Source organism: Candoia aspera, chromosome 3 (genome assembly GCF_035149785.1).
Source record: "Candoia aspera isolate rCanAsp1 chromosome 3, rCanAsp1.hap2, whole genome shotgun sequence".
NCBI classification, from domain to species: Eukaryota; Metazoa; Chordata; class Lepidosauria; order Squamata; family Boidae; genus Candoia; species Candoia aspera.
Window position 1 is genome coordinate 58,538,868 of NC_086155.1, and position 23,663 is coordinate 58,562,530.

The 23,663-nt window shown below is 41.2% G+C and overlaps 2 protein-coding genes and 3 non-coding genes across 7 annotated transcripts; 1 reads left to right on the plus strand and 4 right to left on the minus strand.

The window, feature by feature from the left end:
* The first annotated feature begins 122 nt into the window (after positions 1–122).
* On the plus strand, positions 123–15,434 carry BEST4 (bestrophin 4). Of its 3 annotated transcripts, none has more exons than XM_063297842.1 (10): positions 123–230; positions 1,531–1,715; positions 7,393–7,487; positions 10,935–11,168; positions 11,728–11,882; positions 12,307–12,384; positions 12,626–12,769; positions 13,328–13,408; positions 13,882–14,036; positions 14,975–15,434. In XM_063297842.1, exons 2-10 carry the CDS (start codon positions 1,564–1,566, stop codon positions 15,360–15,362), a joined length of 1,482 nt encoding a protein of 493 aa, XP_063153912.1. In that variant the 5' UTR covers positions 123–230; positions 1,531–1,563; the 3' UTR covers positions 15,363–15,434. The 3 variants fall into 3 exon arrangements, with proteins under 3 accessions (XP_063153912.1, XP_063153914.1, XP_063153915.1); XM_063297844.1 differs by having other exon boundaries at positions 12,680–12,769; XM_063297845.1 differs by lacking the exon at positions 10,935–11,168.
* Positions 15,435–16,565: 1,131 nt separating this feature from the next.
* On the minus strand, positions 16,566–21,474 carry RPS8 (ribosomal protein S8). Its single transcript, XM_063297846.1, has 6 exons — positions 21,358–21,474; positions 20,784–20,890; positions 19,829–19,928; positions 18,551–18,726; positions 17,259–17,388; positions 16,566–16,732 (listed from the first exon to the last, which is right to left on the minus strand). Exons 1-6 carry the CDS (start codon positions 21,359–21,361, stop codon positions 16,623–16,625), a joined length of 627 nt encoding a protein of 208 aa, XP_063153916.1. The 5' UTR covers positions 21,362–21,474; the 3' UTR covers positions 16,566–16,622.
* On the minus strand, positions 16,896–16,964 carry LOC134495108 (small nucleolar RNA SNORD38). The gene has a single exon (XR_010067783.1). It is a non-coding gene; the product is annotated as a small nucleolar RNA SNORD38 (small nucleolar RNA).
* On the minus strand, positions 20,011–20,112 carry LOC134495109 (small nucleolar RNA SNORD46). Its single transcript, XR_010067784.1, has one exon. It is a non-coding gene; the product is annotated as a small nucleolar RNA SNORD46 (small nucleolar RNA).
* LOC134495107 (small nucleolar RNA SNORD55/SNORD39) lies at positions 20,982–21,064 on the minus strand. Its single transcript, XR_010067782.1, has one exon. It is a non-coding gene; the product is annotated as a small nucleolar RNA SNORD55/SNORD39 (small nucleolar RNA).
* Positions 21,475–23,663: the final 2,189 nt, after the last annotated feature.

A 23,663-nucleotide genomic window follows, 5' to 3' on the forward strand; every position in this document is an offset into this window, starting at 1 on the left:
AAGTTAAGTTTACACGAAAGCTTTACAAAAGTAACTTTAATCACACTTATCCCGTGTGAAGTTCTATAGTTCCTTGTTCTTGGACTACTGATAGCCTCCAATCTATCATTCTAAGCATTTTAATTTATTGACCATGAGGAAGATATTTAAAGGAAGTTGGTAACAGATTTTCTGTTGTCTCCAAATTAGTGGAAAAATTACAGCAAGCTGCAGTCCAAATCCTATGGCAGGTAAGAATTTATTCTAATTTCTTTTCACTCCTTTTTTTTCCCTGGCAGGGACCCTGCATCTTTAGGAACAGTGTAACCCCAAAACAACTATGTCTGTGGTGCAGCTGTTCTAAAAGCACTCCTACTGGCTCACACGCTACCCTATTCAGTCCCCCGAGCAACTCAGCAGCATGCTTAGAGACCTTTTTCTCCAGATTGCCTGCTGTTCAATAATCTATTTATTTTGGGGAGCTCATTGCAATTTTAAATATGTTGCTCAAAAGAAATGCCCCTTGGTTTTAAGTGATTTGTCCAATCCATCACACGGTGGGCTGTGAGAAACAATATCCTGCAGTTTACTTCACTTTTGTAAGCCTCCCAAGTGCCTCAATTGTCCTCTTTCCTCCTTGGGACACCATCATTCTTCAAAATCCAGTTCTGCTTTAAAATGCAAGAGAAGAGAGAAGCTTAAATGTCTCTAAAAGTGTGATGTCTTTTGGCTTTCAGAACTAAAATAGAGCAATGGTGCTCCATTTAAAAGTACGAAGTCACCTAAGATGGAACTTGGATTGGTTCTCTTTCTTCTCCTCTTCTCCTATCCCTTCTTCTCCCCTTCCTGGAATTGCCATTTTGGGAAGTTGTGGTCTCATTTTTCAGTGTCCTAACTCCTGGCTCCTCTGTTGGTGGCAAATTTTCCCTTCCTCTGCCCTCCCTTGGCTTACTCTTCTAGCCATTTCTTTTATCATAACTCACAAATGGTTTAAGAAGTGTTGAGAAGCAAAGCAAGACTGGTGCTTCTAAGGGCTTTTGTGCTTTTAATGGAGCAATTCTTCTCTGCAGGTTCAATTTTGTTTGATTGCTTCCCAACGACCGTAGGTTTAAGATTGCAATTTGAGCCTCTCTCAATTGTTTCAGCATGAGTTTCTGTCTCATAGGTTATGTTCTACATATCAACTTCTCTGAGCAAGAAAGGGCACAGGGCACTTTCCTTGAACCCACCAGTAGAATAACTTCCTTAATTTTTGCTGCAGCAGTTTGCACAGTGAACCAAATAGCCTTTTTAATCTGATTGTCACTGATCATCCACAGTGACTTTATTTGGAGTAGCTGTTCTGTGGCAAGTGCTTACACAGTGATACTTGTTTTTCCATCCTTCAGAGTATCGGGGTTATAACACAACTTCTGTGAAGGCGATAAGTATTTCTTTGCTATGCACCAGCTTCCTTTATGTTTAACTCTATTCCATTATCAAACTGGCAAGGAAGAAAGAAGGGATGGGTTTTTTTCTTCACCCTGAACATTCTCTCTGTTTGTGTCTTAGTTTGTGTCTGCATGGGAGGTAGACAGAGCAGCCATGACTGTCTCATATACCTTGAAAGTGGCCAATGCTCGCTTTGGGGGCTTCTCTAAGCTGCTGTTCCGCTGGAAAGGGAGCATCTACAAGCTGCTGTACAAGGAGTTCGTGGGCTTCATTGTGCTATACGCAGGACTGAGTGCCATTTACCGGTAGGTTGACAGTTGCAATGGTTAGTTGGATATTAAAACTTAGAAGTTTGCAGAACAGATTATGCACCTCTGTAAGCATCCTTCTGCAAATGAGCCCTATCCTAAACAGAATTCTGTGTGAACTGTAAATCCCCTTAACTTCATAGGAAATGGAGAATGTAACATCTACGTACAGGTTTTGTGAAATAACTTTCTGACCCTTAAGGCTGTGAAGCACGGTTTGAAATTAGGTGGATAATGTTCATGAGAACTGAAAATGGAGTGGGGAACTCAGTATAAATTTCCACTGGTCTGGGAATAGTTTACGTTGGGATCTTAAGCACAGAAATATGCCCACACTTTTCCTCCAAGCCTTCCATACACCCATAACATTGATTTGTTTGGTTGGTTAGAGCAGTGTTTCTAAACACAGCAACTTTAAGATATGTGGACTTCAACTCCCAGAATCCCCCATCCAGCATGGCTGGCTGGTTTGGGAATTCTGGGAGTTGAAATCCACATATCTTAAAGTTGCCAAGGTTGAGGAACACTAGGTTAGCGTGTAACCTGCTTTAGTCATATGGCCCTAAGTGGTGTACAACAATATATACACATAAACACACACCTGTGTGTGTGTATATTAATAAAACCACATCCTCAAAAAAAACCATCATAATATCAGTATGAAATTATACCACAATAACAGTCCAGTATCCTATTTGTCATCTCATGCCAATGAATGGCAAGACTCCAATTTTGGTTGTTTCCTCACACAGCCATTCAAAGGCTGATGCTCATGAAAACCAAGTGAAAGAGTATTCCTTTTCCAATCCTTTTGGAAAACCCCACATTCTGCATCCAGATTATAAGGCTTAGTCCTCAAATCTCCACTTCAGGCTGTTTGCCCTCATGGCAGAGCTACAGCATGCATTCCCATGATTGGTGGGGCATGATGAATGGGGGCCTTTACAGGAAGGCAAAAACTTCATCCATCTTGAGGTCACTTTCCACAATCAAGGTTACTTTTGGCTTTGGCATCCGTCTAGGAGAAGACGTATTCAAAAGGGCAAAATGGAGCATCTAAAACAGGGAAGCATCCAATTGAGGAAAGATTTTGCACCACGCTCTTGCCTTAATGCTGCACTGAAAGCCTGTGTGGCAGAGAGCCTTGTAGACAGAGGGGAGGGGAGCTGACAAGTGAGCATCTGAAAACAAACACTGGACTCTCCAAAGATGTCGAAAACCTGCTGTAGTTTATTTTCCCCAGACCCTTCAGGGTCAGGAGTTGTCATCAAAAACAGGCTCTTTGGAGTCTCAGCAGTCCAAACCAAGAACTCAAAGTAATTTCTCAAAATAAAATATCAAACCAAGGAAGTAAATATACCATTTTGTCCTTGGTGCTTTCTGAGCTTGGTTGTTTGCTTGCAGATATTTCATTACCTGGCTAGGTTACCTGGTGAATGAGAGTGGGGTTTTCTCCCTGTTTATATACAGTAGCTTGCCCTGCCAGTGTTGGTGGGGGTGTGGTTTTCTCCTTGGTAGTTCCTTGATTGGGGCATTGTCTTCTGCTTGAGCGTTTGTCTGGTGTTAATCCCTGCTTACCTGGGCATTGGCTGCTGGAGGGGTCTAAATGGGTGTGGCAGCAGCAGTTTGAGGCTTATTCTCCTCTTCTTGCACCAACAGTCTCAATGTGCCATATGAAGACAGCAGAACTGCTTCCCCTCAGATGCCTATATGGTACCTTTACTTTAACTAGCAGTCGAAGGGACTTCACACTGAATCCCTACTAGGCAAATGCAAATTTAAAGCAATTGTTATTAAGTGAAATCCTAGTTTGGCCCATGGCACACCGTTTTCCATTTAGTGGTGGTCAGTTGTGGTACGTATACATTCCATTAATATTTCACTATAGTTTATCTAGAATGAACTATGAGCCTCTAGTTCAGACTCTACTCACATCAACAGATAGATGTTTAATTATTGCCTTGGGAAAGTGAAAACCAACTTCATTTGTTAGCCACTACTAGGCAAAACATGAAAAGGCTTCAAGCAGCCTGTCTTAATACATCTTGAATATCTTGTTTTTATAAATCTTGAATATATGCCAAGATTTGCAACCTGCAGTAGCATAGCTATGGGAATATCAATGCTCAGCTTGAACATTGTTCAACCCAACAAATAATACATGTAACAGAACCTACAGAGACCAACATATCTCATATCCCCAATAGAATATATGTACAGTAATGTGGTTTGTCTTCAGCAAAGGATCGTTACCTTGTCATGGTGCTGGAGCTTGAGCACCTCAATGATGCCATGAGCTAAACCATGAAGGGCCAACCAAGACGGGAAGGTCATGACAGAGAGGTCAGACTAAACGCGATCCCTGGGGAAGGTAATGGCAACCCACCCCAGTATTCTTGCCGTGAAAACTCAATGGATCAGTACAACCAGAGATATGTCGGTATACCATTGGAAGATGAGACCCCCAGGTCGGAAGATGGTCAAAATGCTACTGGGGAGGAACAGAGGATGAGTTCAACTAGCCCCAGACGTGATGGCGCAGCTAGCTCAAAGCCAAAAGGGTGGCTAGCGGCCGACGGTGCTGGTGGTGAACGGTGAATCCGATGCTCTAAGGATCAACACACCATCAGAACCTGGAATGTAAGATCTATGAGCCAGGGCAAATTGGATGTGGTTATTCGTGAGATGTCAAGATTAAAGATAGACATTTTGGGCATCAGTGAACTGAAATGGACTGGAATGGGCCACTTCACATCAGATGACCACCGGATCTACTACTGTGGACAAGAGGACCACAGAAGAAATGGAGTAGCCTTCATAATTAATAGTAAAGTTGCTAAAGCAGTGCTCGGATACAATCCAGAAAATGATAGAATGATCTCAGTTCGAATTCAGGGCAAGCCATCTAACATCACAGTGATCCATATATACGCCCCAACCACAGATGCTGAAGAAGCTGAAGTAGAGCAGTTCTATGAGGATCTGCAGCACCTACTGGACGACACGCCTAAAAGAGATGTTATTTTCATCACAGGAGACTGGAATGCTAAGGTGGGCAGTCAAATGACACCTGGAATTACAGGTAAGCATGGCCTGGGAGAACAAAACGAAGCAGGACATAGGCTGATAGAATTTTGCCAAGACAACTCACTCTGCATAACAAACACTCTCTTCCAACAACCTAAGAGACGGCTTTATACATGGACTTCACCAGATGGACAACACCGAAATCAGATTGACTACATCCTTTGCAGCCAAAGGTGGCGGACATCTATACAGTTGGTAAAAACAAGACCTGGAGCTGACTGTAGTTCAGATCACAAACTTCTTATTGCACAATTTAGGATCAGACTAAAGAGATTAGGGAAGACCCACAGATCAGCTAGATATGAGCTCACTAATATTCCTGAGGAATATGCAGTGGAGGTGAAGAATAGATTTAAGGGACTGGACTTAGTAGGTAGGGTCCCGGAAGAACTATGGACAGAAGTTCGCAACATTGTCCAGGAGGCGGCAACAAAATACATCCCAAAGAAAGAGAAAACCAAGAAGGCAAAATGGCTGTCTGCTGAGACACTACAAGTAGCCCAAGAAAGAAGGAAAGCAAAAGGCAACAGTGATAGGGGGAGATATGCCCAATTAAATGCAAAATTCCAGAGGTTAGCCAGAAGAGATAAGGAATTATTTTTAAACAAGCAATGCGCGGAAGTGGAAGAAGACAATAGAATAGGAAGGACAAGAGACCTCTTCCAGAAAATTAGAAACATCGGAGGTAAATTCCAGGCCAAAATGGGTATGATCAAAAACAAAGATGGCAAGGACCTAACAGAAGAAGAAGAGATCAAGAAAAGGTGGCAAGAATATACAGAAGACCTGTATAGGAAGGATAACAATATCGGGGATAGCTTTGACGGTGTGGTCAGTGAGCTACAGCCAGACATCCTGAAGAGTGAGGTTGAATGGGCCTTAAGAAGCATTGCTAATAACAAGGCAGCAGGAGACGATGGCATCCCAGCTGAACTGTTCGAAATCTTGCGAGATGATGCTGTCAAGGTAATGCATGCTATATGCCAGCAAATTTGGAAAACACAAGAATGGCCATCAGAGTGGAAAAAATCAACTTATATCCCCATACCAAAAAAGGGAAACACTAAAGAATGCTCAAACTATCGAACAGTGGCACTCATTTCACATGCCAGTAAGGTAATGCTCAAGATCCTGCAAGGTAGACTTCAGCAATTCATGGAGCGAGAATTGCCAGATGTACAAGCTGGGTTTAGAAAAGGCAGAGGAACTAGGGACCAAATTACCAATATCCGCTGGATAATGGAAAAAGCCAGGGAGTTTCAGAAAAACATCTATTTCTGTTTTATTGACTATTCTAAAGCCTTTGACTGTGTGGACCATAACAAATTGTGGCAAGTTCTTAGCGGTATGGGTCATCTTGTCTGCCTCCTGAAGAATCTGTATAACAACCAAGTAGCAACAGTAAGAACAGACCACGGAACAACGGACTGGTTTAAGATTGGGAAAGGAGTACGGCAGGGCTGTATACTCTCACCCTACCTATTCAACTTGTATGCAGAACACTTCATGCGACATATTGGGCTTGAGGAATCCAAGCCTGGAGTTAAAATTGCTGGAAGAAACATTAACAATCTCAGATATGCAGATGATACCACTTTGATGGCTGAAAGCGAAGAGGAATTGAGGAGCCTTATGATGAAGGTGAAAGAAGAAAGTGCAAAAGCTGGCTTGCAGCTAAACCTCAAAAAAACCAAGATTATGGCAACCAGCTTGATTGATAACTGGCAAATAGAGGGAGAAAATGTAGAAGCAGTGAAAGACTTTGTATTTCTAGGTGCGAAGATTACTGCAGATGCTGACTGCAGTCAGGAAATCAGAAGACGCTTAATCCTTGGGAGAAGAGCAATGACAAATCTCGATAAAATAGTTAAGAGCAGAGACATCACACTGACAACAAAGGTCTGCATAGTTAAAGCAATGGTGTTCCCCGTAGTAACATATGGCTGTGAGAGCTGGACCATAAGGAAGGCTGAGAGAAGGAAGATCGATGCTTTGGAACTGTGGTGTTGGAGGAAAATTCTGAGAGTGCCTTGGACTGCAAGAAGATCAAACCAGTCCATCCTCCAGGAAATAAAGCCAGACTGCTCACTTGAGGGAATGATATTAAAGGCAAAACTGAAATACTTTGGCCACAGAATGAGAAGACAGGACACCCTGGAGAAGATGCTGATGCTAGGGAGAGTGGAAGGCAAAAGGAAGAGGGGCCGACCAAGGACAAGATGGATAGATGATATTCTAGAGGTGATGGATTCGTCCCTGGGGGAGCTGGGGGTGTTGACGACCGACAGGAAGCTCTGGCGTGGGCTGGTCCATGAAGTCACGAAGAGTCGGAAGCGACTAAACGAATAAACAACAACAATGTGGTTTGTGGAATAGTGTGAACCAGGCTCTCATATGAAGCTAAGCCATAAACTATAGCTTATAGACTACAGTGGAGCCAGGTCTATGGTAAGATCATCACCCAAGTAGACTAACAGAGAAATTGCTTTGGCAGGGACAGACAAAAGAACCTCATCTCTTTTTAGTTTGAAGGAGAATCCTTCGTATGATACAGTCCAAGCCTGATGCTCTTTTCCTTTCTCCCCAGGTACCTTCTCAATGAAGATCAGAAACGCCTCTTTGAAAAGGTGGCTAGATACTGCAATCGCTCCACTGACCTCATCCCTCTATCTTTTGTCCTAGGTAGGATTTATTTAAATACCCTTGATAGCACACTTTGCCATGGCTTCTTGTTTGTTTGCTTTTGTTGGTCAGCTGAAATGGCAGAGATATGATAAAAGCAGCTGGGTTGTTTAGAGTCCTATATGACTTCTTGTAGGTCAAAGGGAGAGTGCCTGCTTTGCTTTTAAAAGGGGCACAACCATTTCTGTCTTCTTCAGCTGAATGGCTGCACTAACAAAAGATGGCCCCAGGCTACAGAAGCATTGGGGTCAGACCTAAGAGATAATTCTAAACTAGGCAGAGAAATAGTCCAACCTCCTGTAAAGCACTTTACACGTTCCTACCTGTATATGTTCCTACCTAGGAATGTGAGCTTAAAAGTCCAGATGAAAAATATAAGATTATTACACAATGAACTTATGAATCTGGGATTTCCATTTCACAGATAGACAAAATGAAGGATGAGGTACCCTATAGCTACCAAGAGTAGAATCCAAGAAAATCTGTTTCCTTGTAACAGAAATCTAATTTCATTCATACCTGAACTCATCCATCAACTCTCATGTAAATATTTTATCTGTAAAAATATTTTGTTAATTTTTGTAATAATAATAATTTATTGATATGCTGCCCAACTTCCAGTGACTCTGGGCAGTTTATTTATCTTAGGTTTAACTATCAGCTTAAAAACGAAGAATTTATCTTGAACTTAGTTCTGTAATCATCACAAGAAAGCCAGTTTGGTGTAGAGGTTAAGGCATCAGGCTAGAAACAGGGAGACCATAAGTTCTAGTCCCGCCTTAAGCACAAAGCCAGATGGGTGACTTTGGGCCAGTCACTCTCTCAGCCCTAGGAAGGAAGCAACAACAAACCACTTCTGAAATCTTGCCAAGAAAACTGCAGGGACTCATCCAGGCAGTCTCCAGGAGTCAACACTGACTTGAAGGCACTAAATCAATCAATCAATCACAAACTAGGCACGTCAAAGTAAAAAAACCAGAATTGAGTACATTCTTCAATCTAGTGCCCTCCAGATGTGCTGGGATTATAAGACCCAGAATTCCTTTGCAATCTGGAAATTACTAAAGTGGGGAAATCCGGATTAGAATGTTAGAGTTCTGAAATTTCCCCACATAGTATCCCCTTAACTTGCCTCTTCATAATCAGAAAAATGTTGAATAGGATTTTAGGTCCAATATCTGTACGATTCCATGCTGCCCTTTACAGAAATTGGGTAGAAATGTTCAAATTCCCTTGCTTCATTTTTATGCTTTTAAGAGCTGAATGCAAAACCTTGAGCATTTTGCTTCCCAATTTTTTTTTTCCTGGCCCTCTAAGTGACATTCCTCTTCCATAGATGGGAAGAAACTCTGTAGTTCTGGCTGCTTGCCTACTTTCTGATGTAACTCCCAAGCATTTTCTTTCACTGTCTTCTGAAGCTAAGAAGGAACATCCATCTCCAGGATAGTTCCTTCCATTGTACGGAGCTTTGTCCCACCCCTCCCCTCATCTGCCCCTCCCCTTCCACTCCCAAGGAGATATCCCCTGCAGCTCTGGAATCACAGTCCACTGATATCAAGTGACCTCTTTGCATAGAAAGTGTCCTTTTGAAACTGCAGGGCTGGGATAAGGGCTGATTAAAAAGGAAGAGATGGGGAAGTGGAATGTACCCACTGCTATACCCCAGGTAAATGTCATCAGGGCCAGGGCATGAAAAAAGGGAAGTGAAGGATGAGAAATCAGGTAACTAAAAAGAAAAGGGAAGTGACAGCCTGGCATATAAGAGAATTAAGGCCTATATTATGCAGAATGAACACATCCAACCTTTCAAGGCAAACTGATAGCTTGACAGATCTAGTTTTCCCTCAATAAAGAACATTCCTTTGCAAGCTTTGCTCTAAAAAGGACATGAAGGGTAAGTTTTCAAATATTGGCAGGTATGGTGAAAAAAAGGGGGTGTGATGGCTCAGTAGTTAAGACGCCAGGATTGTCGATCGGAAGGTTGCAAGTTTGGCGGTTCAAGACCTGAGCACCACATGACGGAGTGAGCTCCTGCACTCGCCCCAGCTCTTGCCAACCTAGCAATTCGAAAGCATACAAATGCAAGTAGATAAATAGGTACCACTTCGGTGGGATGGTAACACGGTACCATGCCTGTCATGCCAGCCACATGACCGCGGAAGCATCTTCGGACAGCGCTGGCTCTTTGGCTAAGAAACAGAGATAAGCACCGCCCCCTAGAGTCGGACACGACTGTGCAGGGGAAATCTTTACCTTTTTTATGGAGAAAAAAAACAAGATGGTGCCCAAGATGTGTGATCAAAGCTCCTGCCTGTGATGCACCTTAAAAATGGGGGAGCTTCAATTATACTGTAGTGACCACCATCTTGTGGACCATGACTGCATCATGTAGACCTCCTGGGTACTGGTTTGTTATTCCTAAAAAGAATGAGTCAGCCTATATGAACAACTCTTTCCACACAGCAGTTTTTCTTTCTTTCAAGATATGAAGAATCTACATCATGCTCCAAAATGCAGGAAATAAATTGTTTTTTCAAGGAAACCAGCGATGGGTTTGCCTGAAGCTGAGCAAATACTGAGAAGAACAAATATTTTTGTATCAGTCCCTGCTAAAATGTCTGTCTTAAAACACCAGGCTTCCCTGTTTTTTCTGGTTATGATAGTTACTGATTCAGTCAGATAGGCTGAATTACTTGTATTTCTTCTTGAAACAGGAAAGTGCTCACCCTAGAAAAGTGAGGTTTTGATGGCTATGATTTTTCACCCAGCTGAAGTTTCAGACCCTTCTAAGCATTCTGATAACTAAACTGGGAAATAGATCCCATTCTTTATGTGTACTGACTCTGAAGACTTTGGTGGTTGGCCTCTGACATTTCATTGCATCGGGGCTAGAAAAACTTATCAGGGCTACAAAAACCCAAATGACCACAAGATAGCAGCAAATATACAGGGAAACTCTTTGAGGCCATGTAGTGAAGACATGAGTTTTGTAGCCCAGACCTAGTAGGCCTAAATTGCATGCTTGTATTGTATATTTAGCAACTTAATATACCCATCTACATATTGCACAATATACCTTTATTTGATATTTTTGCTACCAATATTGAAACTAATCAACAATCTAACAGTGCTTTACATCTCCAGCTTTAATTTTTGTAACTGATTTATTAATGAGTCTTCACCCCCTTTTTGGCATCATTTAAAACCACAAGAGCAAGATGTGTCTAAAAAGGTAGGTTGTTTCAGATCAGACATAGAGCAATAGTTTAAAACATCAGTAACTTAAAGTAACCTCTGGAGTTGAAATATGTGGAACTTAAACAACAGCCACTCACTAAGACTGGTTACTGTCCCTCATCTTTGAACAAAGGACAGGCCCCAGCCCTCGTGGTCTTAGGACAGGTTTAGAAACACTGTCTTAGGACAATTGAACTTCTCTTTTGGCAGGTTTTTACGTCACACTGATTGTGAACCGTTGGTGGGCCCAGTACACCAGCATTCCCCTGCCAGACCAGCTGATGTGCGTCATTTCCAGCAACGTCCATGGGAGGGATGACAAGGGTCGCATTTTGCGGCGCACTCTCATCCGTTACGCCAACCTGTCTTCTGTCCTTATCCTGCGTTCAGTTAGCACCAGAGTGCTTAAGAGATTCCCCACTATGGACCACATCGTGGAAGCTGGTGAGCCTGACTGAGCAGGAAAGATGTAAGACTGAGTGAGCAAGAGTGGATGAGGGGAAGCTTCTCACTATGGCCCAGGGGCCAGAGAAAAGCAGGAATCTGGGGGAAAGCCAATGTTGATCTATCTTTCCAAGGCCTCTCAGTCCTACTATTGGCCCATCTACTCAATGGCAGTCTTCTTCAACATGGTGCCCTCCAGAACATTAGGACTGCAACTGGCCTTCAGAGGGTACAAGGTTAGGGACAACTTTTTTATATTATGTTAATGCTTAACCTTTTTTTTTTACCAGCATCTCTATAAAACTATTTGAACGTAAAGCTGTCCTCAGGGGCATCACTAGAACTGCTTTGCTAATAGCTGAGATTTGGGAATGCAGAATAATCCCTGCATAGAAAGGTCAAGCTATTTATGATGCATCATGTTCTAAACCAGTGTTCCTTAACCTTGGCAACTTCAAGCTCTGTGGACTTCAATTCCCAGAATTCCCTAGCCAGCACATATTTTATAGCAGACGGCTTTCAAGCCAAGTTCTTCAACTTTCCCATACCCCTCTTAAAGGTTTTATGACACAGGATGAACGTAAGAAATACGAGAGTCTCCATTCAGACTTCAACAAGTATTGGATCCCGTGTGTGTGGTTCACCAATCTAGCTGCCCAGGCACGACGAGATGGGAGGATCCGCGATGATGTGGCACTCAGATTACTCATGGATGTAAGTTCAAGGAACAATCGAGGGGGTTCCAAGTACAAACCATTCTGCTTCTTGTTTTACAACATTTGTCAAGGTTGGGATATTTTTGCCTTCTTGAGGCTCAATTATCTGGCAAAAAAAAATGAACCTATATACATCTAAATAATTTTATATTTATACAAAAGCAACTTGAGTTTGTTGCCTCCTGTGTTATTTTAACTTCACACCCCCCAGCTATGCTGCCAAAAAAGAAGGGTTCCATGAATTGGCCGAGCAACTTATCCATTTTCTTACCTATGAGCCTAACAGAAAATTACAATTCAAAACTACTGACTGGTTCAACAAGAAGCTTCAAATTGCATTTGGCTAAAAGCTAGGTGTTGCAATAGAGCAAGCTGTTTATCAATGCTGCACATTCTGAATCTTCTGGGTTTTTTCTGTGCAGGAGCTGAACCTCTACCGTGCCAAATGCAGCATGCTTTTTCACTATGACTGGATCAGTATCCCCCTAGTGTACACACAGGTCAGTACAACAGAAAACATATAAACATAGCTTGTGTCTGCTGCTTCAGCTACCAAAGCCAAAAAATAATCAAGAGCCACAATCCTTGGAATGTTTCACTGTTTGTAAGTGGGTGGTGGATGTGCATGAAATGGGCTTTTAGAAAAATTGTATAAAATGGGAAAATTGATTGCTTAAAAAAAATTAATTGCGGAGTCCAGTGATGCTGTAATACCAGACATGACTGACATCTTCTCCCCAGGTGGTCACCATCGCTGTCTATTCTTTCTTTGCATTTTGTGTGGTTGGCCGTCAGTTCCTGGATCCGGCTCACAGTGGAGAACTAGACATGTATGTTCCCTTGCCCACACTCCTACAGTTCTTCTTTTATGCTGGATGGCTGAAGGTGAGAATGTTGGCTTCTAGCAGATGGTTTGACTTTTTTCATATTACAGTAATAATTTAATAAAAATAAATGGCTCAAAGTAGTTCTGCCATGCTCTTCCTAGCTGCATTTTACCATGTGGAATATATGACCTGCCCTATAGTTTATCTAGCACAGTACAATTCTTAAAGTCTAGTGACACCATTTGTTGAATAAACCAGTACAAAACCAACCAGAAGCTTAAAACACTGTCAGGATACTGAATAAAATATCAGATAGTCTATTTGCATCCTTCCCAGGTGAAAGTTTGCTGAACCTATCAACTATCCTTTCCTTTTCAGGCATCAAGCTATGGCTGGTGAAGCTCAGCTCTTTAATGTTTTTAAATTGCATCAAAATCTATACAATGTTCATTTATTTATGTTTAACAGAATGCCTTTGGAATGTTAAGGTAAACTAAAGTTCTTGCTAAATAGCTAGACTTTATGAATAACTACAGACTAAGCTTTACAAAAATGCAGTTCATTCTATGCAGATTCATAGCTATCTTCAAAATATTAAGTCTTCCCTTCCATATAGGTGGCTGAACAAATAATTAATCCCTTTGGAGAGGATGACGACGACTTTGAAACTAATAAACTGATAGACAGAAACTTTCAGGTGAGTCTTATATAAATGCTTAAGATAGGAAATATGCCACTTGCACGTGGCACCAATTACATCTGGCTTAGAATTTGGTGCACCAGGGATATTAACTATTCCTGATGATTTTACTTAAAATATCCTTATGGCGGCTACAAGAGCATGAAATTAGTCTGTGAAATCTGGGTAATCCAGCCTTACTCAACCTGATGCTGTCAGATGTCTAATTTTAGACAGTACAGCAAAATGGCATTGAAAGCCTATCATGAGAATAATTTCAACAATCTGGAGGGCATTGGATTAGGACAAATAGCCCTGAGCCCCAACATCTACTTTTCATTTTTTTCCAATTCTCTGAAAGCAGACATAAAAGTAATAATCACGCAAACCAAAAATTTGAATCTAACATTAAAGCAGAGTAATCAGTAAAGCCATTTGGAGTTTCATCAGCTACCCCCTGAAGACAGAACAATTCTCTTTGGTTTGGTTAGGTATCTTTGCTTTCAGTGGATGACATGTACCAGAACTTGCCTCCGACTGTGAAGGACAAATACTGGAATGAATCTACAGCTCAGCTACCCTACACAATGGCCACAGTGGCAGAGACCTTGAAACCCTCCTTCATGGGCTCCACTTTTGATATGCGGTAAGTCCAGCTACCAAATGCATTTGTCCTCAGACAGCTACCCACTGAAGCTAGAAAATATGACAAATGCCTGGTAGCATCATAGCCTGTGGCTTTGTGAACCTCCTCATCCAAATAGATAAAATAGCTTGATTGACAGATATAATTTATCATGTAATATAGTAATATTCATGCCTTCATAAAAAGTTTGGAGCATGTCTCTAGGCAAGATAATTTATTCTTTCCAATTCCAGTTCTGGAAAATACCTAATTTTCTAAAGAACCGCGAATTGGCAATTCGGGGACAAGCAATTTAGGGACAAGCAAAGTTCTGGTTGAAATAAACTTTAAGGAAATTGAAGAGGAATAAACAGCATGACTGGTGTCCATGAAAGCATCAACAAGCATAGTAATAGTAATTTATTGATGGTATAGTTGGGAATAAAAAGATGCAACAAAGCTTCTCCTATATGCCCAGGAGGAGCCTGGTAACATCTTTTCCAACTAATAAATGTTATTAAAAGACATTAGCCTTCATGAGCTGCAGCTCGCTTTAACTGATACACCAGAGTCTTCCTGATTTTTTGCCACCATAGACTACCATGGCTCTCCTCCTGCAATCCCATGCACCCATTAACATCATCTCTCCAAGATACCATTGGATTCTCACTTTCATAAGCTATAACCAGCATATCTATGATGTCCAGGATAATGGGAATTATAACCCAAGAGCAGCTTGTGGGTCACTCATGGAAGAAGATGGGTTTGCTTAGGGATCAGGAACTAGTTTAAAGCCAGGCAAAAATTAAACATGGCATATAAACATGGTATATATGCCAAGCCACTGTCCCTGCAATTGGTCAGTTGGAATGAAATCATGATCGATCACAATTTCATTTTTCATTTCACTCAGTTGTGCATCCTACATGTACTGAATCCATCTTTTCCCCTTTGTGTAGGATGAGCGATGACCCGGAGCAGAATCAACAGGTCGATGCATCACCCAGCATGAACCGCACACAGACACCCTTGCTCAACCGCTTTTATGCTGCTGCTGCCTCTCCAGCAATTAGCCTCAAAAATTTTGGGAAGGGCAGCCGGATTCCCCACCCTCAATTTCTGCGCTTGAGATCTGAGGGCATCTTCCCTTCTGCCAGTCCCAACTTCTGCCGCAGGGAGGATCCAGAGGCTGTTGGCCGCATTGATGAGGAAGAGACAGAGGACGAGGAAACCAGAATTAGCGAGACTCACGCTCCTCACAATGTAGAGAGAAAAGATATACCCACTGTTACAGTGATAGGATCCCTAGACGATAGCATCAGCAGTGCTGAGCTGCCCTCTAGCTAAGATCAACAGATAACCAAGATTTCTGGCTGCAATTATTGATCAACTGTGAGATAGTTTTAAAAGTTGTATTTTTATGAACCGCAGATCCCTCCCACTTTGACCAGAATATGGAGAAGTATGATTGCAGTGAGATAAATTTCTGAATTACTGGAAAGATAAAGAACTCTAACTGGTACATAAAACTGGGCTCCTATGTTCTCCTTCCAATCATCCCAAGCAGCCCACAATCCACAGGAGTCACCCTTATGGCAAACACACTGCATTTGGTCATACATCCTTTATCACCCAAAATTAATCTAACATTCACCGTTGCTCAGAAGGCACAAAGAACTTGATCCCAGATGTATTTGGCAGAGATGTATATTTTCTTTAACATAAACATTTAATGCCCGAACTGAACAGAAATTTTGTTCACCTTACGATTAATAAATAACCTCTTAACACTGTACATTCTGCAACTTTTTCTGATATAGGTATCTGAAGAACAGTAAAATTCAGATGAGCCAGAATATTCAACTAGGAAGGTACCTTCTGTGTACTTAAATGTGATTTGGATTCATTCTTAATTTATTTCATTGGAATCCATGCAATTTGAGGATCCAACAGCGTAATATTGTTTACTCAGAAGTAAATCACACTACTCTTAAGTGAAGCTTACTCCTTAATAGATTAAGATTGTGACTTAAGGAGAAAAATAAGGGCACTGAAAAATACCAATCTGCAGGCTAAGGATAAAAGTTCTCTCAATGAAGGAGCAACATTTAGATTTGGTTAATGCTATAGCTTACACATTTGCCCAGCTTTCCATCAACTTATACTTCAGCAGTTATATAGTTTAATTTCACGTAGGGTTCAAGCATTTCTGAAAATCTACCCCATCATGTCCCTGTTTTCAACCAAGGAATGGCAGCAACAACAGGCCCTCTCCAAAATAAAAAAGTAAGGAATTTTAAAAAACTAAACAGCTTTTGAAAGGATCAGGCTTCAACAGAAATCTCATTCATACTGCCTTCCTTGGGGCCACAGGCATGTCAGTTTAGCCTACAAGGACGACATATCAGCATCAGACTGAAGCAAGCCCAGACTTTCTTCCCAGCACATCCGCACATGAAGGCTATGGTCCACAATATTGGTATCAATTCCAATCCAGCACCAACCACTGATATACTACTTTGCCCCAATGCCTATAAATAATCACAATCATTTATAACAAGACTCTGGGATATTTATTAAGCCTCATGTTAGATACAGTAAATATATTCATTTGCCTTTTCTAGCCTTGATCTTCCTCAGATAGAATTCTAGCTCCTTGCCTTCCAGAATATAGCCATCTGCTCGGCCACACTGTCCAGGTCTGGAGGCAATGCAAGCTGCAAAAGGAAAGCAAAAAATTAAAGAAGGAAAAAGTATCAGTTAAGACTAGTGAACACACTTCTCTAAGAACAAAACCCTTCTTGCTATTAGCTCCACATTAACACAACAAGTTGTAGGGTTTACTTTAAAAACCTTAACGGCCATCCCACAGATGAAGTCACCTTCAGAACTTGAAGTGTCACCACTCACATTCAGCAGCAGAACTGGACAAAGTTTTCATCACAAGGTCAACTTCAAATCCCTGGTCAATCATGCAGGATAACATGGTGATCACCTGACACTTGAATTTCTACATATAAAGTAGTATGGACTAGGAAAAGGCTCTAACAATTGTCAAGCTAAATATTATTCTAAGAGCTGAAACTACAAGTAAATTCTGCCCTAGAATAAAGAAGATAGTAAGCTGCAGATTTTTGTCAACTGAGTACAGAATTCCACCATCACATAATTTATCAAAACAGCACATCTGCATAAGCATTCTGCTGTGCCTAGCTAACTCAGTTTTCCATTTTTGCATCTCACCCAGTAGCTTCCCTTGCTGGAACTGCTCCTCCAGGAGGCTACTAATCTTGGCATTCTTTTTCCGCTCATCATACTTCTTCTGAATTTTCTTTGAACGTTTTTTGTTTAAAATTTCTTCCTCCTCAGGGGTCTGGAACAAAAGCAGAAGGATAAGCAGAACATTCAGGAAAAGAAAACAGCACACGTTGGGGTTGTATAATTAAAAACTAACATTGTGCAAAGCATTCTGTGCATGAACTGTTATGCACATGAACAAACTACAGCTTGTTCTATTCCTGGACTGAAATGTGTTGTGTGCATAAGTGGTAGGGAAAAGAAGCCACTAGAAAGACCAAGGTAGGGGGAGACCATCCTATCTGGTTGCACATACTGTGAAGTCATATTAGCTTCTGCCACTGCTACTCTCCATGGCTTGAACTGTAGTATACCCAACCAACCTGCCTCCCCCCTGTTCCAAGCACCATTTTTTCCTTTACCTCCCTGCAGCCACCAACACAGACACCCTTATAGTCAGGAAAGAAAAGAATTGGAAAGATGGGAGAGCCAATTAGAAGTGCAGTGCTTGAATAAAGACACTGATGGTTGCAGCTAAGGGAAGGCGAAGGACAGAAGGTGCTAGGAATTTACACATAAATAAATGTACATACATAGGCCACCTTGAACAAAGGATACAGATGCACAGGTTTTGCCCTACTCACCCCACAAAACTCCTCCAGATTTTGTTTCAGTCAATACCTGGAGCAATCAAAATGTTTTGGGTTTGCCAAACTGCAGAATGGTTTGACAGAACTTCTGAAGCAACCTATTTGTCTGCATTTTGTGCACACTCCTAGTACAAACTACACAGCATGATCAGTGTGCTAAGTTCTTTGCCAATTTAAAACAACTTCCAGGTAAATTGAGATCTAAGCACTAATGGGGTAACAACCCATAAGCATTCTGCAACCTGGACTCCTGTAAGTATGCTGAGAATAAAACTCCAAAAATTTCTGGTTCACATGGCCAAACAAGTTCAGGAAAGCTGTAATAAACCACTGAGCCAGTGCTAGAAAAGAATCTGCAAACAAGAATTCACAGAATGTTCTTTATTCAAAACATTTGCTTCCATGCTTCAGTACTAAGATGCTCTAAATGGGAAAGGGACCCTACACATCTTGGTCTCATGTCTCCTTCAGATCAGTAGATACGCCATCACTCTCCTTCAGCAGCAGAACTGGATAACAGTGTCATCCATCATCAGAAGACAAAAAGATTTTAAGCCTTAGAGCAGGGTACAGTAACATGTTACCTACCAGCTTGGCACCCTTTTTGCGCCCAAGGGGCAAGGCATAGTGGGCTTCATACCACTGTCGGTATGGTGTGCTGTCAATGAGGACAATGCAATTTTTGACCAGGGTCTTTGTGCGCACCAACTCATTATTGGATGCATTGTATACTACATCAATTATTCTGGTTTTGCGGGTACAACCTGTAAACAAAAGAAACTTATCTTTCAAGAGTAAAATATAACTGCATAAGAATATCTTGGGCACATAAAAAATAATTCAAACTCTGTGCAGGATCTGTATAAATTCTATTTTACAAATGCAGCAGCAAATTCTTACAGCTTCCATTTCCAAGGTCACCCCATTTAAAGAATAAAGAGTAGAATTTACAAACTACAATTTAGAAAGAAAACATTGCTGAAAGAATAAACAGTAATTTAATTAATGTAAGTAATTCTGCAAACTAAAATGTCTGGAGAATCTGACATTTTCCCCCCCAAAGAACATGATGACCCTGCAACACAAGCTTGCCCTTTTTATACATGTGTGAAACATCACTATGAAGATACAAAAGGGGCAGAGCTTGTGTCACGACAGTGCTCCCCCTGTGGGTGTGTCTGCCTGCAAAACATCAGAATCAGCATTCTAAATAGAAAATACAGAAACAGTCCTCTTCATTTTATAATACTTCTCTTTCAGCAGATAAATAAAAAGTCCTCATAACCAAGCTCAGTAATAAAAAATATGAAATAAAGGAAGTAACAGAACCTGCAGTGGAGTATTAACCTCACCAACCAAACAAATATAACAATACCAGGATTATGAATTGATCAGTTAAGTAAACCTGACTAGGAACAAAGCTAAACGCTTACACAAACCTGCAAAGGATACCAGTGGGGTATCAAACTAAACATGCAACCGAACATTCGAATTTACTGTATGTTACAGTTGGTTTTCAGATTTTTGCCATCTACAGCAACATTCTTGTCTCTTGATCACTGAATCACAGCCTTTAAATCCATGCTGGCCACTTGTTTAGAATTAGCCAATATTTTTCAGTATCTCTGTTCCAACCCCCAGTTCTTATGAACAACACCTTTCAAGCTTAATTTGTCCCTCCTTTAACAGCCCTTGTAACTACAATGCATACATACTCAGGGTAACTATGACACTCTTATCACTGAGAGCTAAGAATTCACCAAAGCTCTCTTAAGGTCAAAGTTATCATCACTGTTTTCTTGTTTCTGCTTCTAAGTCACTATCCCCCAGGGCTAATACTATGCAGAATATCCACTTTACACTTACATTCAGATCCCCAAGAGAAGTTTCCAACGTCCAAACGCAGAGCACGGTATTTTTTATTCCCACCACGTACTCTTACTGTATGAATCCTTCTGGGGCCAATCTGCAAGGAAATACCACAGGTTTGCTCAAATACAGCAATTCATAGAACTAAAATCTTCCCCCAAATATCCATCTACATGGCAACATGGTCAGTGTAACTATGACAACCCCTAGCATTGGTGACTGTGATGAAGACCAGAACAGTCTACACACCCACCTAAGGTGTACTTCTCATCACTCCAGTTGCCTCCATGTCAGGGAACAGTATCTCCAAACTCAAGCACAATGCAATTAACTCAACATAACCAAAATAACTTTGGATTTAAGTTTACTTCCCTCTGCCACGAATCTCTTTTCAGGATGACAGGAATTTCAAATCAATTTGTGGTATGATACAAGGTGCCACTGTATTAAGCGTTCCACCATGCATGCCCAACTCTTGGGTGTACCTAAAGTAGCTCTTATCTGCTCTGCACCTAAGCAAACATCAATCATTATTGACTACATGCATAAAATGGTACTGCAACTAAATTCAGGGACACACTAATTGTAACAGATTTTTTTTAAAAAATAGATGTTTGCATAACCCATGCTACCATTATATCAGACCTTAGAAACAGTTTTGTTGCAGACATATCATATAAAACCTTATTTATCCTCTACCTAGAGATTATTTTGGAACTAACATAAACTCCTGATGATCTGTTGCTATTAATGCAGTATTCTGGGTTACTCAAGAACAAAGCACTCTTGAATTAAAGTTCCCACTTGTCTCCCCTGCCCCAAAGGAGGATTTCAGGAGGCCTACATTATTCAGGAAACATGCACCCTCTTAGATACTGTACTTCTACTGAGAGTAGTCTGAACTGACATCGCTTCCCAAACATTTTCCCCCTAAACAATTAAGTGCACATACTTTGGTATTGGCAGGAGGTCGCCCCAGTTCATACTTCCTTTTCTTATGGTAGGGCTTCCGCTTTCCCCCAGTCTTGCGGCGTTTGTGCCAATTATCCCTGGAGATACCTGGGTAAAAAGAAAAATAAAGCGATATAAACACAGGAACGTGGTCATTAAACGTGTCCCTCACCGGCTGGGAGGAGTTCCTTATGCCCAGTGCTACTCAGTTCTCCAAGGTAAGAAGTCTCCGCATGGCATACTCGGCCCTAATGCAGCAGTGGAAAAAGTTTCATCATTGCAACGTCGGGCAAAGGAACAAATAGAAGGTTTTAGACGAGGAAACACGTTCGCTCCACGGACGTACCTCTCCCATTGAGGTCGCTAGTGCGCCAACACAGCAGAGGCCGAATAGGCACTCGGACCCAAAGCAGGCCTAATCACAGTTGCTACACAAAACCGCCCAGAATATCACACGCATTCGACGGTGTAAACATCTTTGTACCCGTTCCCCGACTGGCAGCTCCGCGGGGATGTCTACCGGGGCGGATGGTAGCGGATAACACCACAACGCTTCCCTCCCTCTAGACACTCACCCATCCTTCTCCGAGGCGCGGACTACGAAGAGAAAGGCGCAAAGCATCATGGGACAGTTTGTTCTACAGGAAATCTCGCGGCAAAAGTCTCTCGTCTCAGCTGACGCGCATCGTTGCGTCATTAAAATAGGACGAGGGTGAGGAAAGTGGTGGTTGCTGGAGGTTCATTAAGAGCGGTGTACGCGTGGAGGATTTCTTTATGGTTTGGCTAGAAAGAAGCTAGTTAGGTTTACTCAGCTATTACTACGGCTTGTTTTTTCAGACGATCGCTCAACGCGGGAGGAGGCTGCAAATTCGTTATGGTTTCAGAGCGTTGCCACTTGGCAGGGGTTTTGTTTTTTGAGATGAACGTGCTGCAGGTGCTACTTGGAAGGGGAGGTTTCCCATAGCGGATTGATAACCTCTGTTTTCTACACGGTGGTTAAACGTACAAGATTCAGTGCAAAAGAGAGACGGTAAATAGTTAAAAACTATAGTACCTGGGCAACGAAGCATAGATATAGATGGTTGTAAAGCTAAACTAGTAACCAGTGTAGCTTACTGCGTTAGGGCTATCACACCTGAAGTGTCAGACTTCAGGCGATCGCTAATGGCTGTAGACTCAACTGTTCGCTGCTGTCTAGTAGGCCACAGGATTTTTGCAGCTAAGTTCTAATAACCCTAACACTAGGCTATGTCTTGGGGGTAAAATTTACCTGTATCCATTTTCTTTTGCCATTTCACAGCATTAGTGGAAGATCTATCTTTGCCCTCAAACAGCCCCTAAATCTAAAATAGCTATTTACAACAAGCCATCACTAGGGCATAAGTCATAGCAAGTGCAAGTGGTTAGATGCCTTTGTCTGATGGTGAAACAGCTTAACAGGGTTAGACCTGGGTAGTACCTAAGTGGGAGCTGTGGACTATATTGTGAAGCTGGAACATTTTTCCTGCAGAATACTTACACAGCAATTCTCCAGAACCTGTTCTTTTTCATCATTTGTCAGATTTAATTCATGGAAATTTATCTCAGATCCTGTAATGTTTGGAGCCTCCCATATGACTGCATACAGAATTTGATTTGGTCTAGTTGAGCTGATATACCTTGAGCTGATGCATTTTCTCTAAGATACCAATATTCCTCTGAAGTGTCCCTAAATTTCTTACACACTATTGCTTAACTAGGGACATAATTTAGTGTATGTCTGATAGCTAGGCATCAGCAAAAGCCTAACATATATGCTGTGTATGTATACACATATACACATACATATACATACATCTTGTATAATTTATTTCTCATGTACTAAACAAATTATAAGCACTGCTTTTTACCATGTTTAGGATGCAAAGAAAGTATCTTACTAATTACAATTCCTGGTCATTTTCATCTCAGTATACCAAAATCAAGAACCAGTTAAAGACAATGTACAGAACTTTATCAGCCTTTGAGAGAGTATTTTAACTATTTTGAAGAGAAGGCAGTTTTATAATTGTTTCTAAAAAGTGAAATAATGAAGTTTCAGACCATTTTTGTTTAGAGTTGCTGCAGAAAACCTTTTAAAATGTTCCTAGTCATTTAAAATATTCCTAGTCATGAGTCACTTTTTCTCTCACACTGACTTGTACTTTCAGGTATTCAAACAGGATTGTTTTCTACTGTAATGTCTTTTGCTGATCAGCACTGTTCTCAATTCAAGCACTGCATTTAAGCTTATTCATAAACGAAATCTAGAATTGATTAGGAGTTAGCTGAAGATGTGTACCTAAGTATGAAAACTTGTATATTGTTTTAGAACATGAAGCTCATTGTTAATCACAAAAAAGCATTTGAACTCCCACCTAGAGGCATTTTGATATTCTCCTGAAACAGGTTTCTCAGATTGATTCTAAAGTTATGCTCTACACTTTTTACTTCATGGAAGTAGCTTGTGCATTCTGCCTGTTAAAGGTTTTTCAGCTACAGGAATGTTTTGTAGGAATATGACTAATTACTTTGAGCTTTTGTGTGTAGTGCTTACTATACAATCCTTGTGACATAGTCCATGAACACTTGAAAGAATACATGAATATAAATGCTTTTATTATGATCTTAAAATACAGAAATGTTCTAATGCAGCACTGTCAACATTAAAAAAAAACTATAGTCCAAAGACAATTACAGAAGAAGGTATCCTTTCCAAACCCAGCATCCCTCTATAATTTTAACATGCAATTTGAAATACTTGCATCACAGCAGATGCTTTTTGCCTACCTGGCAAGGAGAGTGCTGCATGAAGTTGAGGTATATTGGTTTCTACTAATGTAGTCATACTGATTCTGCAAAC

Bases quoted from the DNA above. Each gene is read 5' to 3' on its own strand.
- BEST4 (XM_063297842.1), top strand. From the start codon at position 1,564: ATGACTGTCTCATATACCTTGAAAGTGGCCAATGCTCGCTTTGGGGGC. The intron at 1,716-7,392 runs GTAGGTTGACAG...CTTTCTCCCCAG, and splicing joins GGACTGAGTGCCATTTACCG to GTACCTTCTCAATGAAGATC. The intron at 11,883-12,306 runs GTAAGTTCAAGG...TTTTCTGTGCAG, and splicing joins CACTCAGATTACTCATGGAT to GAGCTGAACCTCTACCGTGC.
- RPS8 (XM_063297846.1), bottom strand. The intron at 19,929-20,783 runs GTATGTGCACTT...ATTTCCTTGCAG, and splicing joins GACCTCCTGCCAATACCAAA to ATTGGCCCCAGAAGGATTCA. The intron at 18,727-19,828 runs GTAAGTGTAAAG...TTTTGTTTACAG, and splicing joins CTTCTCTTGGGGATCTGAAT to GTTGTACCCGCAAAACCAGA.